Source organism: Cibotium barometz, chromosome 1 (assembly GCF_041138505.1).
Source record: "Cibotium barometz isolate CiBa-2024 chromosome 1, ASM4113850v1, whole genome shotgun sequence".
NCBI classification, from domain to species: domain Eukaryota; kingdom Viridiplantae; phylum Streptophyta; class Polypodiopsida; order Cyatheales; family Cibotiaceae; genus Cibotium; species Cibotium barometz.
This window is the reverse complement of record NC_141046.1, coordinates 25,663,322-25,681,523: the sequence shown is the minus strand read 5'-3', so window position 1 is coordinate 25,681,523 and position 18,202 is coordinate 25,663,322. Positions and strand designations below refer to the sequence as shown.

At 42.1% G+C, this 18,202-nt stretch overlaps 1 protein-coding gene across 1 annotated transcript in view; it reads right to left on the bottom strand.

Moving 5' to 3' along the window:
• Nucleotides 1-9,096: 9,096 nt before the first annotated feature.
• Nucleotides 9,097-18,202, bottom strand: part of LOC147641787 (uncharacterized) — a 53,174-nt gene continuing 44,068 nt past the window's right edge. Inside the window, exon 6 of the mRNA XM_086799722.1 lies at nucleotides 9,097-11,292. Coding sequence (XP_086655848.1) covers nucleotides 9,307-11,292 — 1,986 coding nt within the window. The 3' untranslated portion in view covers nucleotides 9,097-9,306. The remainder of the gene's footprint in view (nucleotides 11,293-18,202) is intronic.

Below are 18,202 nucleotides of genomic sequence, written 5' to 3'. Positions count from 1 at the left end.
CAAACTCAATATAAGCAACATAAAATATTCCCTAGAAAAAGCATACAAACAAGAACCTGGATAGGAGAGAAATCGCTGCCACTCTCATCTGTTGTAGGACTAGACGCACACACTCCTTTCTCCTTGGTCGTTGGCTGAATTCTAAATCATTAGTTCACACGAAAATATTAAGAAATCAAAGCTGCAATAATTGAATGTAAAATCTTACTATAAGAGACCCGAACTCCCTATGTTTTTTTGCTTGTTGTCTCTTTCGTGGAGGCATGATTATTACCTAACATTTTAGAAAATTAAGATCATGGCCACAAAATGGCCATGAGGTAATCAAGATCATGGTCATTGCAAGCATCCTAAACTCCTCTACTCACTCCTATATTAAATTTACCTATCATAAGATTGGTGGCAAGGGGATAAGGTCTCATTGTCTATGGCCTTAGCAACTTGCCACCAAGGGCAAGAAAGCCCATACGCTGGCGTATGGGCTTTCTTGCCCTTGGTGGCAAAATAAGGAAACCATGCCCTTAGTATTTTGTGCTTGGCCAATGCATAAATTTGCAAGTAAAATTGAAACTAGACATTGAATATCCGCGTGGTTTTTGTTGCTAGTAAATAGATGAGGCAACCCACAATGAGTAGTATGAACATCAAACTCTTCACTTACATCAACAAGAGAGAGATGCAGGTGAGGCTCCATAAGGATAGCTATACGTGATGTAGGCGAGGCTCAAACCAAGCACAGGGTCTTAGCTCCTTCCCACCAAGGGCAAGAAAGCCCATACGCGAGCGTATGGACTTTCTTGCCCTTGGTGGGAAGGAGCTAAGACACCCACACATGCCCTCTGCTGGACACGCACACACACAGGCACACCCCTGCGCACTCGCACTCGCAGCCCTCTGATGGACCCCCACGCTACACACTCACACAACCTTAGTTGATTACTCAGACCTTAGCTCCTTGGTTGATTACTCAGACCTTAGCCCCTTGCCACCAAGGGCAAGATAGCCCATACGCTAGCGTATGGGCTTTCTTTTGCCCTTGGTGGCAAGGGAATAAGGGGAGTGCATAACACAGAGAAGGGGTTCGCAGCTCACCTGGCAGTGCAGAAGGGGTTCGCGGCAGTGCAAGATACCTTCGTGGAAGAGGAAGCCGGTTTTATCGAGCAGCAACAACCGGGGTGCGAAGACAAACGAAGAGAGCAAGCAGAGGCTTGGCGGAGGCGAAAGAAGAAGAGCAGAGCTGGAGACCACCCCGTAGTTTTGAGAATATATTATATAAAAATAAATACATATATAAATAGAGATAGGTATATATTATGTATTATTTATATATGTATTTATTTTTATTTATATATTATGCATTGAAATGCTATGAATTGATTGTACAAGCGTATATTAGTGGAGATATAGTCATTAAATGCATCGTAATCATTCTTTAGTTATTTGAAAAAGACATATACTAGCGGTGCAAATATTCGGTTTTAAATGCAATCATATCTGGAAAATATCAGTACTCATATCTCTAAAAGGGAGAATGATTTTGGCCTTCTTGATATATTTTCGGACATTTGTTAATAGCTGCATCTCGCAAGCAGAATGGTGCACGTCATTGATATTCTTTGCTTTGGCTCTTTGAAAATTTTATCTGTCCATTTTGATTCAGAAGATGTTATTTTGACAGAGAGAGAGCTTCAAGAGTACTTCTCCTTTATCAATGGAGAATCAAAGCAGTGTAGTGCCTAGGATAAAGCTAGCTGATGGTGTTTATGCATTTAAACTTACTGCATCAATGCCAAGGGAATGCACTGTGTCTACTTTATCTCTACATTCCAAGGATGTTGTACATGGTAGAGATGATGGTGGGCATATATTCTCATCAGTAAAAAATCCCTCTTTTTCCTGTTTGGGAACTCCATCAATCCTTGAACCCTGTCTATCTAGGTTAGGGACACCCATAGAAAATAAAGTTCTCAGTATCTTGTCTCTGATTAGACGAACGACACTCTTCTCAATGCTTTAAGGCTGGGATGGAGCAAAGATATGATGGTCATGTGGATGGAGTATAACACATGTACAAAGGAATGTTTTGATGGTGTTGTTAGGCGTAGTTCTTGTGGGGGGCATCTAAGATGTTGTAATGTGGAGTGCCCATATTATGAGCGGACGAAGGGAAGCAATCAATCTCAATGGAAGGGAAAACTTAAACAGGTGCCTAGAATTGGGTTTTTAAGTTCTGAAACCGGCACTTTAGTTTGTCGACATTGCTCTACTTTACCGAAATGCTTGGCTGTGTGTGAGTCTTCTATTTAGTATTGCTACCCTACAGATAGAACTACTACAACAAGATGTCATACATCAAGGTAGTCACAGGCATCCAGTGGTGGGGTGTCGAAAACAAATGAGACTTTTGTGCATACTTTGGTGCAAGATAGAGCTTCCCATGACCTTTATGCAAAGTGTAAAAAGGTTGAGACAGGTGTAGCTCAAGATATAATTATGGACATGCTCTGTGATGACACTGATATCACTCCTGATATGGGAGATTTGGGGGTCGAGCAGCTTTTGGAAAGAGTTACACCTCTTCTACAAAGAAAAAGGTTAGGTCTAAACTTTGTTTACATTTTTTTAAAACTGACATGTTGCAATGGTTGACTTTTGGTATTTGATTAGGATTCAGAGATCCATGGATATTGCCCGTCAAAATGTGAAGGGATCGGTTCTTGGGCTTCGAAGCATTACTGGATCTTAAGGAGAAAACAAATAGGCGATACCCTTTCTTTCATAGCCTCTTATTTCCAAACCAGCTGGCAAGCAATGTGGAGCCTCATGTATTTAAGATGTCCTCTGTGGGTCCTGGAAGTGGGATCGACTTGGTTAATCAAATGAGGCCGGGTGGACCATTAGAGAAACAATTTGTCCACTTTGATCATGTGCACAGGACAAGTGGCTGGACCACAATGAGTGCACATGTTTATCACCCTTTTGTCAGAGAATTGCTTACAATTGCAGTAGGTGATTTCAAGGTGGAGAATACAAATGCACAGGTTTTATTTTGGACTTTGATGAATGAAAGGTTGCAGCAATGTGGATTTGAGAGTGCAGAGTTTGCAGGTTTCATGGCTGATGAGGCACAAGCAAATTGGCTTGCAGTGCGTACTGTTTTCAATAAAGGTAAAAGGAATGTGATGATGTTCAAGGAACGCTCGTGTTCTTTTCACTGGGAAAAGAGTATGCTGGAACATACACGAATTTGTATCAAACCACAATTTCAAGAAGAGCATAAGGATTTGTGTCGACGGTGGAGAGATGCACCAAGTGAAGTGTCAGCCGCATCAGCAAAGGACAAACTTGTTACATTTTGGAGTTTGGGACATGCGCGCATGAGACAGAGCTACATTCATTAGAGACATGGTTATCTTGTGGGAGGTGCGGGGATTTCACTGGGCAAATTGGGTGTTGACACAAGGGGGTGGAGGTCCATTTGTGCCTACGGTTAATCTCTCAGAGTCTAAGCATGCATCCATGCGAGCAGCTTTGGGATACGCTCAACAAGTTAGCTTGTTCTCTGCTTCAGCTGGCAGACCTTGCCATGTCAGTCTTGCAAAGTGCCCATTATAAGGCCTACTTGACAGGAAGACATGAGGGGTCTGGGCCGGGTTTAAATCAAATTAAGAGAAGATTTATGTCCGAAGACGAAGGGGTTCGAGCAAAAAAAAATATTGTGGACCTTGCATCAACAGTGTTGGAGGAACAAGATATTGTTGCTCTAGATGTTCAGAGGACAGTCCTGAAAAGTGTGATGCGCAAGAGAAGAAAAATGGATGCAAAAATTATACTTGATACAGATAGTCATCGGCCAGAATATGAGAACGTTACTATTCATGTTCCAAGACCACAAGGGAGTGCTTCATGCATTCATGGGACCCCAAAAGAGAGTGAGGTTGATGTGAAAGAATGGGCTATCCGGAGAACACCACCCAAATGTCAATCTACATGCTGGGGTATTTTGGAAGGGAGATCCAAACGCTGTGAAGCTTTCGATACTTGGGAACAAATATCTATGGACTTCATTATAGATTCTCCTACTACATCAAGTCATAATGATACGATTTGGACTATAGTTGACCGTTTAAGTAAGCAAGCATATTTCTTACCTTGTAAAAAAACGTTGACTTCTCAGCAAGCCACGCTTATGTTTATCAAACAAATCTTTGTACATCATGAATTGCCAAAAGTCATTGTTTCTGATCAAGACTCAAGATTTTGTAGTAACTTTTGGATCACACTTTTCTCCAACTTAGGCACTAAGGTAGATTTTTCCACAGCTTTCCATCCAGAAATGACTGGACAAACTGAGGTTACTAATATTACTATCTTGGATCTACTCATCAGAGCCTATGTTGCCCAACAACCTAACTCATGGGATAAGTACATTCGTCTTCTCCAGTTTGCTTACAATAATACTCCTCATTCGACTACTGGTCGAGCACCTTTCGAGATTGTGTATGGAAAACCGTTGCCTATTCTGACAACTAAACTTTCCCACAAAATCGAAGCTGTTAATCAATTCACTTATCGATTTTAGTAGCATTGTGAATTATGTAAAACATTATATTGCTCATGCTCAACAACAATATGTTAAAAAAGCAAACTGTAAATGTAAAGCAATACCTTTTGAAATTGGAGATTATGTACTTTTGAGAATTGAAAAGCATCAACTTAAGAGTATTGAAAAATTTTTAGCTATTAAGCTTGCCCCAAGATTTTATGGACCTTTTAAGGTGATTCACAAAATTAATGATGTTGTATATAAACTTGAATTACCTTCTCATTGGCTGATTCATAACTCATTTCATGTGAGTTTGTTAAAACCTTTCAAGAGATCAATTCCCACTCATCCTATGTATGAGGAACCACCTCTTATTGAGGGTGAGGAAGAAGTTTTGCTTCCATATACTATCATTGATCATCAGATTACATCAACTCATACTAGAAATCAATACAGTAAATATTTAGAGACTTTCCAAAATCATCCTCGTGAAGATGCAAGATAGGTGCTTGAGAAATATTTTCGTGCCTTCTCTGAGATCCTCCGTTCTTTTCAACAAACCCGTAATTGAGGGCAATTGCAAACTCAAGAAAGAGAGAATGTTATGGAAATATATTTTAAGCTCTCTTAAAAATATTATTCTCCCTCTTAGATAATTCGGGAACGCTTAGATTATCTTTGCATCAAGACAAATCATGTTAATATCATGGATAATGCCATTATAAATATAAATACGTTTAGTGGATATTGATGTATGTTTGGGACCTCCAATGTTTGTTTCAGTTGGTTTGTATAAAAGAGTGATTCCTGGATTACTTACACCTGGCAATCATGTGTGTGGTTATGGTTTATATACTTATGGAATATTTGTTTACCAATTTATTATTGGTTATTTTTATAGGTGAAGAGGATTCCGAAGATTGAGGAGAATTCACATATATTTTTTACTTGACACATTATTTTTGTAAACAAGTTTTGTATATACATGTATTAGCTTATGCACATTTTGATTTATTTGGAAAGCCTTGGTTTATCAAGCATAGACTTGAACTTTAATATTTTGTAAAGCGTGATATACTTTAAACCCTAGCCTCAATTTATGGGCACTCTATTTTGAGCATAAAAGAGTGTCGTGTAAGAAAAGCACCTTTTTGTATTTTTGGAGGCTATGGCCTAATTTGGAACAAAGTAATACGTAAATACACATGTGTGGGAGAGGCCACACACATGAGAGAGGATGATTACACCCAATCTTGGAGTCGTGCTTTGCGAGCTAAGTATTATTTGTTTTTCACTTAAATATTGAATATATTGAACATGTGATATTTGATAAGTTATTTGATTTGATTTAATCAAATTCTTGCAAGTTTCTTTTAACTCTATTTTACTAGAAAGTAGATCCATGTCCATTTTTGTGAGCTTTTTCTTGTTTTTGTTACTTTTTACAAACTTTATTTTTTGGCAGTCACAAGAAAGGTTATTGTGTTATATTTTGGAGGTTAGCAGGAATCTAAGGCTTGTTAATGGTGGAGTCTGAAGGAACGTAACACACAATCATCAAAACAAGAGTATGAATTTTAGTTCCTAATTTGATACATTGGAGCAAAACTACATCTTCTTGGTTTGCTGGCTTTTCCTATTTGCAAGATTGTTATCAAATAAACTTGAGGAGGACTTGTCCCTACATTCTTCGTCCCATGTCCTTTTTTAATGTTTGAAGTGTATTTTTAGTACTCTTATAAGTATATATACAATAAACCCTACTCTTATAAGTAGATGTACAATGAAGTGCATGACAATGGGTTCATTAAGAGAATTGATATAACTATGGTTGAAAACCATTGGTGGAGAAACACAAAAAAGTTTAAAAAGTTGAGACTAACAATGAACAACTTCCGTCTTTAAAGAGGAATTTGGGGCTCATTATATTAGTGATAGTAAGGACAACTTGTTATTCTTGCATCTTTTAAGGGATTCCACGTGATGGATCATACCGCAGACAAGGCTTACCCACCATATCCCCCCACCCATAGATTAAAAAACCTTTTTTTAGTAATTCTGCTCTCTCTCTCTCTCTCTCTCTCTCTCTCTCTCTCTCTCTCTCGGTGTGAAGGCATGGGCTGCACGCTCAAGTATGGTTTTGGGTATAAGAGGTAGAAGAGTAGAAGAAAGGAGCTGTCACATTGGGCATACGAGGTAGTAGAAAGGGAGCTACCACGTGAGGTAGTTTGGAAGGCCGACTACAAGTCTGATGGTCTATTGGATAAGTATAACGCAAGACTCATAGCGAATGGGTTTCGCACGCTAAGATGTAAGTTCAAGGTGTTGCCCCTGGGTGTTTGATTCTGGTCGTATGCATTCTTTCATGTCGCTAAAATGTAAGTTCAAGGTGTTGCCTTGGGTGTTTGATTCTTGTACTATGGATTCTTTCATGTCGCTAAGATGTGTGCATAAATTAGTTGTAAATCAAAAAGCACGAACACCCATGCAAGTAAAATTGGCATGTCTAATAGCCCATTGCTCACTAGCTAGCGAGTGGTTGAATGCTATGAGATGGATCTTCATCTCGTAAGCATTGTGTGTTAGCGTTGGGAGCTATCACGTGGCAACTCCCAAATAAGATATATAAGAAGTATTTGCTTGTAACATGTACCTTAGTACAAGCATAAGTTGTTGGACATAACTTGAACTTATAGGACACGCATGCCACACATCCTTGCATGTCTTGAACACTTGTTTCTACACTTCAAACTCGTATGTGTGATAATTCCAATAGCCATTTGTGTACCTACGTCTTTAGTATTCAAACGTCCATAGAAATCTAAAGTGGTCGAGTATTGGAAGTTGGTGGGTAATACTTGAATGATTCTAAATGTGTCAGTAATATCAATAGCACTTGCAAGCAACACATCCATGTCCTTGCATAACACACAACACATCCACTTGTCTAGACAAAATAGCACTTGCAAGCAACACATTCATGTCCTTGCATAACACATCCACTTGTCTAGACTCCTCTGCACCAGATTCAACTTCTTCCTTCTTGAAGAGCGTGGCCCATTGATGACCTAGACACATTCATTTGGACCATATGAAGATGGACCAATAAATAGTAGGGTAGCACTTGAGTATCACTCAAGTGGGGAGTTTAGCTCCTAGCTTAAAGAGGGTGTAGCCTTTGCAAGCACTAGTACATCATTGAGTCCTCTTCCATTGATTCATAAAAAATATGCTAGACAAAATTTCAAGTTGGACTCATGCTCTTCCATGAAATTCACTACTAGAGATACCTAGCATAGCACACGTACCTGAACCCTTGTGATTTTGAATTTTCTTTATTAAAGAAAACTTAGAACACATACCTGAACCCTCTTTTTGCCCTTTCCTTCCAAAGTCCCTCCATGAAAAATATACATGGACTTTCATTAACGTTGATAAGTAATTGGTCATCTCTAAATTTTGATCCTTTACAAATTTTTCAAAAAAGATTCGTGAGAAGTAGAAAAGAGAAATGCCTTGGCCTTGTCAAGGCGACTACTAAACTAGAAATGCTTAGCACTCTTTATAAAGAGCAGGGAGATGATGGTTTCCATGAAGAGGCCACATGCTCTAACGGCTTTCCCACCATCAAGAGTTCACATGTTCTACTAATACCCACCGCTGCCTTCCTTCCCACCGTCATGGTCGTGGGTCGGCAGAGGGTGAATCTCAGCCATCAAATCACCACTGTAAAAAACAGAATAAGTTGCAGCAGTTCATCAGCTGCTGCCAACTCAGCAGTGGGAATGTGGAATACAGCACATGCTGCCACGTGTAACTCTAATCTGACTACTGAATTTCTGAGCATCTGACCTCCGCCTCCTCACGACCATGACGACCCCTAATTCCTCCCAGGAATGGCCTCCTGATGGCCATTCTCCACCATCAAGAGGTCACATGCTCTACTGAATACTGAGCTAATCTCAAGAACACTACACACCACCCTGAGCAAATGCTCAGTTTTATGATTTCACGAGTATGCCCAGGTTAATGGTTAGAGAAGCACACTCCATTCACACGTGTGCGCCCAACTTCATTCTTATAACACACCATCAAACATTAAACGACCAAGTATTCACCCACAAAATGGCTTCATATTTCCATGAACACAACTTCACAAGACAAGATATCATACAGAATTGCCACCTGTCATTGTGTTGCAAGCGTACTTTGTTTCCTGAGCCACGTAGAGGCTTACATACGAGAGGCTTTGAGTGTAAAACCTTGCTGAAATATGGTGGTGGCACTCAGTAACTCCAGCTTCTAGTATGCAATGTTTGAAGGAACCTTTAAAAAAAACAAACCATGCAGAGCCCAGAACTTTGTGTGATGAGTGGACTCTCGTATTCCTTGAGACCGAGACCCAAGCATTTATTGAGAATCCGATGATGCGTGTCCGCATAAAGTCCATTTGCCATGCATAAGAGAGTCACAACAAACTTGAAGGGCCACAAATGCAAGCGCCACCCCACACACACACACACACAAAACACACGCACACGCAATGGCACTTCTGTCATCCTTGTCTATCTTTTATTCATAGAAATTGCATTCTTCCATTTCAACCTTTGACATCTTTACTGACATGTAAAAAAAGGGTCAGCAAGTGACACCTTGTTAACAGCCTAATTTCACCAATTATGGTACAAGAAGCATGTTCCATGCTCTGACTCCTAGCAGCACGGCAGAACTCAATACAACAAATGGGAGAGGAAAACAAGTCAACCCAATCTCGAACTCACAACACAAAGATGCCGGCAGTGCTTCAAAAGTGATACTGCCTCTTGTGTTCTTCCTTGCACCAGGTTCACATAAACCACAGACAAGACAGCCAATGGATTTGCAGGGGTAATGGAAACTGCCTGCATTGCAAAATGGTGTGCTTGAGAGAGATCACCTAGCATTACATGAACCATGGCAAGATTAACAAAAAGCGATGCCCGTGCTCTTGTGCCCGTCAAGCTAGATATGCTTAAAGCCTCTGATAATGTCGAAGCATTCCCAGCACCAGTGCTGACCCCATCATCACCCTCTCCACTGGCTTCACTGTTCTCGCCGCTTTTCCACTTTTGTCCATCTTCATCACCCCCATTTGCAGGTGTTTCCAGAGTGTTGCTTTCTGTCATACACGTGGAAAGCTCAATAGCTGCTTCTCTTGGTCTATTCAAGAGACACAAGGCTTCAGCTGCATACACACCCCCCAAGAACTTGAAAGGCTTAGTACACTCGGGCTGTTGTAGCAACTGTCGAGCGGTTTTCAGAGCCCTAACTGGATTATCCAGACAAAGCTCCACAAATGCTAGATCAGCCAAGATGTACTGCAAAACAGCTGAGTTCCGCTTTTGTTGATCCTCTTCAAAAGCAGTAACAGAAGTTAAGATTGTACTTGTACTGCTGACTTTGCCCTCCTTGTTATTTCCATTTGAACTAGTCTGCAGTCCTGCCACAGTGCTCCCTTTTGCATTCTGGATGGATAAATTCTCACAAACATCCTCCTCAACCTCCATAGTATCTGTCTCAGCTGCAGCTTTGGTAGCTCTATTCATTAGCCGACTAAGAAGATGGGTGGCATTATGGAGACACTGCCGGGCAAACACTAAGCTAAGCTTATGCGGTTTGCCAGAGACAAAAAAATCCATCCCATTCATAATCGGAGGGCTACTCACAGCACCACCATCGTCCTCAAATTTCAAACCCACATTGTTATTTGACACAGAGGGATTCAAGCTCCCAGCAGGAAGAATTAGCCTACGCCACTTACCCAGTCCAATAGAGGACACCCTCAGTTCATCTTTCTTGATTGAGTTGTCATACCCACTATCTGCAAGCAAGCCCTTTTCAAGGGCTGAAATGCAACATTCTGCAAGACGGAGCCAGAGCAAAGGCTGCCTATGATATAAGGAGCCTGCTTCTTGAAAGCATCGAGCTGCTAAGATCGGATTGCCACTTCTCAGCTGCTGCAATCCACAATTGTAAAGGATGGAAACAGACTTGTTCTGTGAAAATGTAGACAATTTGAGAGGCTTTTCTGAAGTGGCTGATGTACTACTTTGGAGAGCCTTCAGAAAATAAAGGTAAGATGCGCCATCTTTCCTGAGGTAATGATGAATGCAACCCAGATTGTTCAAGATTATGCATCTCATTTCTGGCTCTCTGCCACTGCACGTCGTCAGAAGTTTCACAGCCTTCCGGAGGTTACCCCGTGAATACTCTAGCTGGGCCTTCAGCATCAATGCTTTCACAAGATCACCTCCTTGAGCCAAGTTCATGGCTAGCTTAATCTCCCTCTTGGCTGCTCTAATGTTCCTAGTGCACAAAAAGAGACGAACCTTATTCAAATTTAGTAAAATCTTTACATTTGAATCTCGTGGTGGAGCAGAAGGCGGTCGATCTGGCGACACTCGAATCGCACTTGATAGCAATGACAATGGAGCAACTGATTTCACTGGGTTTGAACCTTCCATATCCAAACCTAGACTCAAAACCTCGTCATCCAAAACTTCTTCTGATGAGGACCTTGTGAGGCTGGCTTCAGGAATCGTGCTGTTAACAGGAGAGTTCACAGCCGCACCGGCACTCCCCATATTAGAAACTGAATCCAATGTGCTTGAAAGTAGCATTGAGTGAGAAGAAATACTGCTGCCAGTTTCTGAAGGTGTAACTAGAAATCCTAAGCCAAACACTTTTTCCATGTACTGCAATACATCCTGCATTTATTTTAAGAGACAATTAACAAGAAAGTATGGTTTAGTTCCAAACTAGTGACATTAACACAAACAAAAGAAAGTTTCTTATTTCAAGGAGAGAGTGACCCTACGGCCAAGAAAGCCTTCTGTGGGTCTAAGGTCTAATCATCGCATCTCAACCAATAAAATGGAGACTAACTAAACAACAGTTCTTTTCATGTTTATTGTTCACAGTCTGTCACCACTGTGATCTTGGTGATCCAGTGTCATATCCTTCCCTGCAAATTCCCTAGTTCCTTATTTTTTGCTGACCCTACCCTGGTCACACTCATGGGATATAAAGACTCCCTCCCACAGGTCTAGAAGTGCATTCAGGAAGCCATCCATAGTGTGAGCACTTCAAAGACAGCCTGAAATCTATAAGAGCACATATGCATTTCGGTTATCCAACAGATTGAGCCACTGATATTCCACCTCAAGTTGACATTAAGGAAACAACAGAGGCATTTCTCAAGAGAAGACCCATCAACATTAGTATAATCTACACACCATTTCTCAAGAGGCATTTCTCAAGAAGTCCCAACACCATTAGTATAATTTACACAGAAGCTGCATGAATCCTCCCATGTGACTCTTAAGCTATGTAACCCTCGCGCATGTATCTTCCCAACCACCTTATGCTTTCCGGGCTTCCAAAAAGATCCATGACATTGAATCCAGCATCTTAAATAAATTCAAGCTAGGGGAGTCCCCAAATGTAATCTATACAGAGGCTGCATGAGTTCTCTCGTGTAGCCTTCCGCTATGGGCTTCACAATCACCAGAGGTTTTTGAGGATTCCAAACAAACACCTTGTTTTCAGCATCTCCAATGAACTCAAGGAAGTAGTTAAGACTGCTCATACATTGGCACCAATTGTAGCATGTCCACCATAACTACAGGAGGCTAGCCTACACTGATCTACCATGCTTAATGGTACACCTGCCATTTGAGGGTAGAATGAAAATGCCATGACTACCATGCTTAATCATACCACCTTCCATTCAAGGGTGGAATGCAGATGCCATGTCTACCCGCCAGAAGGGACGAATGGTTTGCCAATTCCTAACCAAAAAGGGCAGACCAAGAACTGTTGATACAGCCGCCGAAAAATCCGATGTTGGCATCCAGATTTCCCTCATTTGCTTGCAAGTTCTGATACTATTGGTCTGCTAAAATGTAAATGGTTGTGAAAGAGTGGTACCTCATATCTTCGCTGATTGGCTTCTTTCTGCCTCTGGCATGGCAACTGCTAATTGCTTCTCTCTGCAGGACATCCCCCTCCTTGCAGAGCAAAACAAAAATGAACTTGTGAGACTGACTATTCACTCAATGGCCATTATCCTCCGTGTTTCCAAGAGGCACATATTGATTCTAGCCTCTCCTATCTTGCCCATAACCTAGGCATGTCTACATGCATCTGTTATAACCCTAAAAGGAGTGAAGCAAGGAGCATCCCCTCCTCTTTATCCTTGAGCACAAGTGGAGATTGAAATCCCTAACTGCACCGTCTGAAATAAGGCCCAGAGCATAAAACAACGTTTATTGCATTTCAAGGTTTTTGAGCTTTAGTCCAAAATATTTAGTCTTCATGAAAACAAAAAGGCAAGTTTCAAAAATACAATAAGCCTTAATTTGATTATACATAGCTCATATAAATTACAATAAAGGCATGAAAAGATCTGTTATAGAACACTTGAGCCTAAAGAAGAGTGCAGCAGAATCACACATACAGCACACACAAGAGTCCTACACTATTGCTGCAATATTATGTACAAGAACGAAGTAATACAATTGAAACTCAAGTACAAGACGTGGCTGAGCATGAAGACGTCAACTTGTCACATGTGAGATGAGGGTGAGCAGGGATGTTGTCTTTGATGAGATGAGAAGTTGGTATGATGATGTGAAAGACTCAATTGGGACTGATGCACAAGAGCAAGTGTTTGTGCAGAATACAGATCAACAATCACAACCATTGAGTGGACCGAGAGAGTCCTCTAGCAGTGGGTCTGTTGATAGACCATGGAGTGACACGTTGCGTCAGAAAATCAGTTCTAAAGGTTCAGCAAGTGCATCACATAAAGACAAAGAGAAGGAAAATCAGTTCTATAGGTTCAGCAAGTGCATCACATAAAGGCAAAGAGAAGGTGGATGAGTCTCTTGGTATACCTCACATTTCAACAAGGCATGGCATTCACATGTTGATGGAGAGTCTAGTGGCTCACAGCAGAGCCTTGATGAGGAGTTTGGGATTCCAGCTATTAGGGCACCTAGTGCAAGAAAGGCTAAGGTAACCGCAAGGACACCAAGGACAGATCCAAGACCACGCCATAGTTGCAATGAAACGCATTTCTTACATCTAAGAAACGTGTATGAAATGTCAAAGACGATGAACCCCATGTACAGCGTTTTCTGATTGACAAACATGGAGGAGAGCACTATTGGCCTTCTTTATGAATTCATGGACAAAATAGGTGAAGCTCTTGCTTAATTGTCTGTAGTCAAGTGCTCATTCTTAGCAATTGCCCATGCCTAAAGAATATCTATAACTTTATGTTTTCATTCTCTCTAAACTTTGTTACTCTTGGATTTCTTATAAAGGGTCCAAGATCTGAAAGACATATAGAACCAGCGTTAGGATTGATTTCATAGGCCCATCCATGCTGTTGCCCATATTCTTCAACCTCTATGGAGGAGTGAGGAGCAGTATGTCAACAGAGAATTAGAAGATGGATGTATAGCCTACATGAGCAAGCTTGTGGAAGATGACGATGATCTGCTCTTGAAGCTGGAGGATGATCGTCTTCTATTCCGCAATCGAAGCGGTGTTTTTGCTTGCGCACTGCACAGAGAGAGAGAGAGAGAGAGAGAGAGAGGACTCAGTTACAGCCACTTTCTTGGTGGAAGAAATACGGCATTGAGACACCTCACTTGGTAAGAGTCGGGACTCGGGATTTAGCCCCAATAGTTTGTTATCAAAAATTTAAAGCATGTTCCTATGATATGAGCACTGAGGATGTCTACCTTGTTTTCTTTCACAGACGCATAGCAACGTGAGTTCTCTCTCAGTACTGTAGCTCCAAGCCTTGTGAGAGAAACAGGAGTAAATGGGCCTTACTCCATACCAAGAAGAGAAACGGACTATCCACAACACAGTTGAAGAAGTTAGTCTTTTGCCACTGCAATCTACCATTGCTTGAGCAAAACGACTACCCCATAGAGCCCTGACAAGTCAACCCAAAAAAGATATACATCACAAAGTGCAAGGAGATACTTGATATTCCATAGGAGGAGAGGGATATATACACCATGCTCTACAAGGAAATCACTCCTCCATCTCACAGCACACGATCTCAGGCAAGAGCTTCAACTGGTGCCAGTACTTCGTATGCACCTCCAACCGATGAGGATGCATTTCAGGAGTCTTCTGGGAGTGACACTAGCAGTGAGGATGCGACTGATGATATTGGGCTTGCAGATAAGAATATGGATCTGGCTAAGAGTCAGGACGTTGATGAGTCTTGACTCTTGAGTCTTCTGTTGTAGGAATCAGGACTCAAGATTTAGGATTTCATTTACAATTTGACTTGTGTTATTTACATTTATCTTGACTCTTCATGAATCATGTGACATGGTTTATCATTGATGACTCCAGAGTGTAGGGATTTCATTTACATGATTCACATGTAATCTCGTTTGAGTCATTATTCACCTATGCTTCTACTATAATTATTGTTGTCTGTTGAATGTTCATTTATGCTTTTGTATACAATGATGAATCATGATCAATCTATGTTTGCTATGTATCATGTATGAGTCACGACATGAGTCATATTCTGTACATATATAAATTTCCATAGTTATTTTTCAATCCGAACGAAACCTGTTTCTTACATTTTACGAAACTCGCACAAAACCTATGAAACCCGTTTCATACCTCCCATTTCAGAAACGTCTGGCAACTATGGACCATGCATGTCGAATAGGGTCAAAAACCATGTTCAAAGATTGATGTATAATGGTTATGTAGCTCACCATTATGCATACACAGCAAAGGTTGTGCAGGAGGTTGAACCTACATGTTTTCAGGATACTATTGGGCATGTACACTGGGAGAAAGCCATGGATGAAGAAATGGCTACACTGGATGCTAAAAAGACATGGGAATTGGTGCCTTTGCCTGAGGATTGGATATAAGTGGGTCTACAAAGTGAAGCACAACTCAGGTGGAAGCATTAGCCGGTACAAGGTGAGATTAGTTGCCAAAAGTTACGCTTAAACCTATGGCACCTCTATGTACAGGAAGATAGTGGGCAGCTTGATCTACATGACGATCACCAAGCCAGACATGAACTACACAGTTGGGTTAGAGAGTCGGTTTATGCAAGTTCCTAGAAGTCGCATTTGGATAGTGTGAGGCACACACACACTACGCTACGTGATATCCACAGTGGCTTATGGCCTTTACTATAAGGTTGGTATACAGTTGCGGGTGTATGGATACACTAATGCAGATTGGGCTGGTAGCATCTTGGACAGAAGATCTACTAGCAAGTTTATATTTTCCTTTGGGAGTGATGCTGTTACGTGGAGCACTAAGAAGCAGCCAACAGTTGCCTTGTCAAGTACAGAGACAGAGTACAGGGGTGCCGTGATGGCAGCGTGTAAGGTAGCTTGGTTACATAAGCTACTTGGAGATTTGGGGTTGCATGTGGACAAGCAGGTTGTCATCTATTGCAATAAACTTAGTAGCATACAGTTGGCCAGGAACCCAGTGTTTCATGTGCAGACCAAACACATAGAAATCATTTCATCAAAGAGAAGTTCTTGGCTTGATCTCGTGTACGTCAACAGAGAGGACCAATAGCTAACATTTTTACCAAGGTCTTGGGAGAAGAGAAGCTTTGCAGATACCGCACTATGCTTGGAATCTTGGAGATGGAGTTAAGCTTGAGGGGAAGTGTTGATGACGTCTCAACACGAGCTGAGACTCATGATGCGCCTGAGTGACCGTTCCACATTTACACCACTGGCGTGTTTGGTAGCTGACGCAAAGGATCTTCGTCAGTGATTCTCCAGCTAGACTATACCTACCTAGTTCAACCGAGTTATGGCATACTTATCGTGCCAGCTCACCTATTTAACGTGTTCACATTATGGACCGCTTGTACATAGTACTTATGTTGGATTTTCACTAATCGTTTGTAGCCTTCTTTTGAGAGTAAGAAGAAGAAGAAGAAGATTTCAACCTTCCACATTGTTGTGTGAGTGTGTGTGTGTGTGCTTGCAAGAGCTCAAGCTCTCTCTCCTCCCCCAATCTTTTCAAGACCTTGACTGGATCTAATTTTGGCCCTTGCCATTAGCAGTGGTTGCCTTGGCTACTCCGGACTGGGATGTCTTCAGTTCTCCATTTTTGTATTTCATCTCGGTACTTTGCGCAAGCGAAAGTGCCCAATCAATTGTGGTTCAAACATGTGCACATCCCACTAGATTTGCAAATGTTTGCTTCACCAATCATACGAGTATGATACGAACTATGCCCGTGGCCCTGCACTCTATGCAATTCTACATGTAGCTATATGCTCCCTAGGTGCCCTTGCATCTAGCTACAAGCCTATCAATGCCCAACACACCTGTCATCATTCCAGAGAGTAACTCGCAGTACAGACTGGCACTACTCAAGACCATGTAGAGAACTTGTACACCTGACCAGAGTGAAACCCTGGCTGACTCATCCCAGTCTGGGCCTCACAAGGGACCAGTTACCACTCCAAGTCTTGCACTTGCAATGCAGATATGTCTAAGTGGCATCCAAGTGCAGGGTGCACGTGACATTTCACATTCCGTCCTCACCGCATCTACACAAAGCCTTGCAAAGAAACTTGTGGATGACCAACTTCCACCGAGATGATTTGTTGGGTATTTTGGAGTTCTCGTGTCATGTATGTCCTCCCGATGTACCTGTCAGTGTGTGTAACCATCTATATGTGTTTGTATAGGTGTGAACACCTCATATATGTGTAAGTGTGCCTACATGTATGTGAACACCCTCTTATTGGATAAGATAAGTGTGTGCCATGTGTTATGTCCCCGTGTGTGTGATTTGTATGAGTCAAAAGATAAGGTTTGCAACTTATAAAAAAAGCATGTACTTGGTGTACTCCATATCAATCGAATCAACCAGCATTGAACTGTGCAATACTTGCTTCTCTCTCATAGCTTATCGTTTTTCTGTCTCTACAATCGTCTCTCTCTCTCTCTCTCTCCCTGACTCTCTCTCTCCACGCTGCCTCTCTCCCTGTTCGCTGTACGCCGCCGCCGCCGCCACCCTGCTCTCTTCCCCCCTCCCCGCCATTTCGCCTGCCCGCCTGTTTCGCTCGCATCTCTCTCTCCCTGTTCGCTGTACGCCGCCGCCGCCGCCACCTCGCTTCCCCCCTCCCCGCCATTTCGCCTGTGCCTCTGCCCACCTCTCCCTCCCCGCCATTTCGCCTGTGCCTCTGCCCACCGCTGCCCTGTTCGCTGTACACCGCCGCCGCCGCCACCCTGCTCGCTGTACGCCGCACAGGTCAGCTGGCAATGGCCACCCTTGCTCTCCGTTAGGCTGTGTGCCCTTTGCCGCCGTGTCCCCACCCACCCTTGCTTAGGCCCCCAAGGCAGCAGCATAACTCTCTCTCTCTCACTTCTTCCATGGCTTCACCCTTGCGCAACCCGACGAAGGCGACCTTTATGGTCACAAACAAGAGGATAACAAATGTGGAAAAGGAAATGAAGGAATGGAAGGCAGAGATGGAGGGATGGTGGAAGGAGAAAGCAAACTTTCTCCAAATGGTATTCAATGAGGGTAAGCGGTGGAAAGAGGAGAAGGAGGACCTCATAGCGGAAGTCAAAG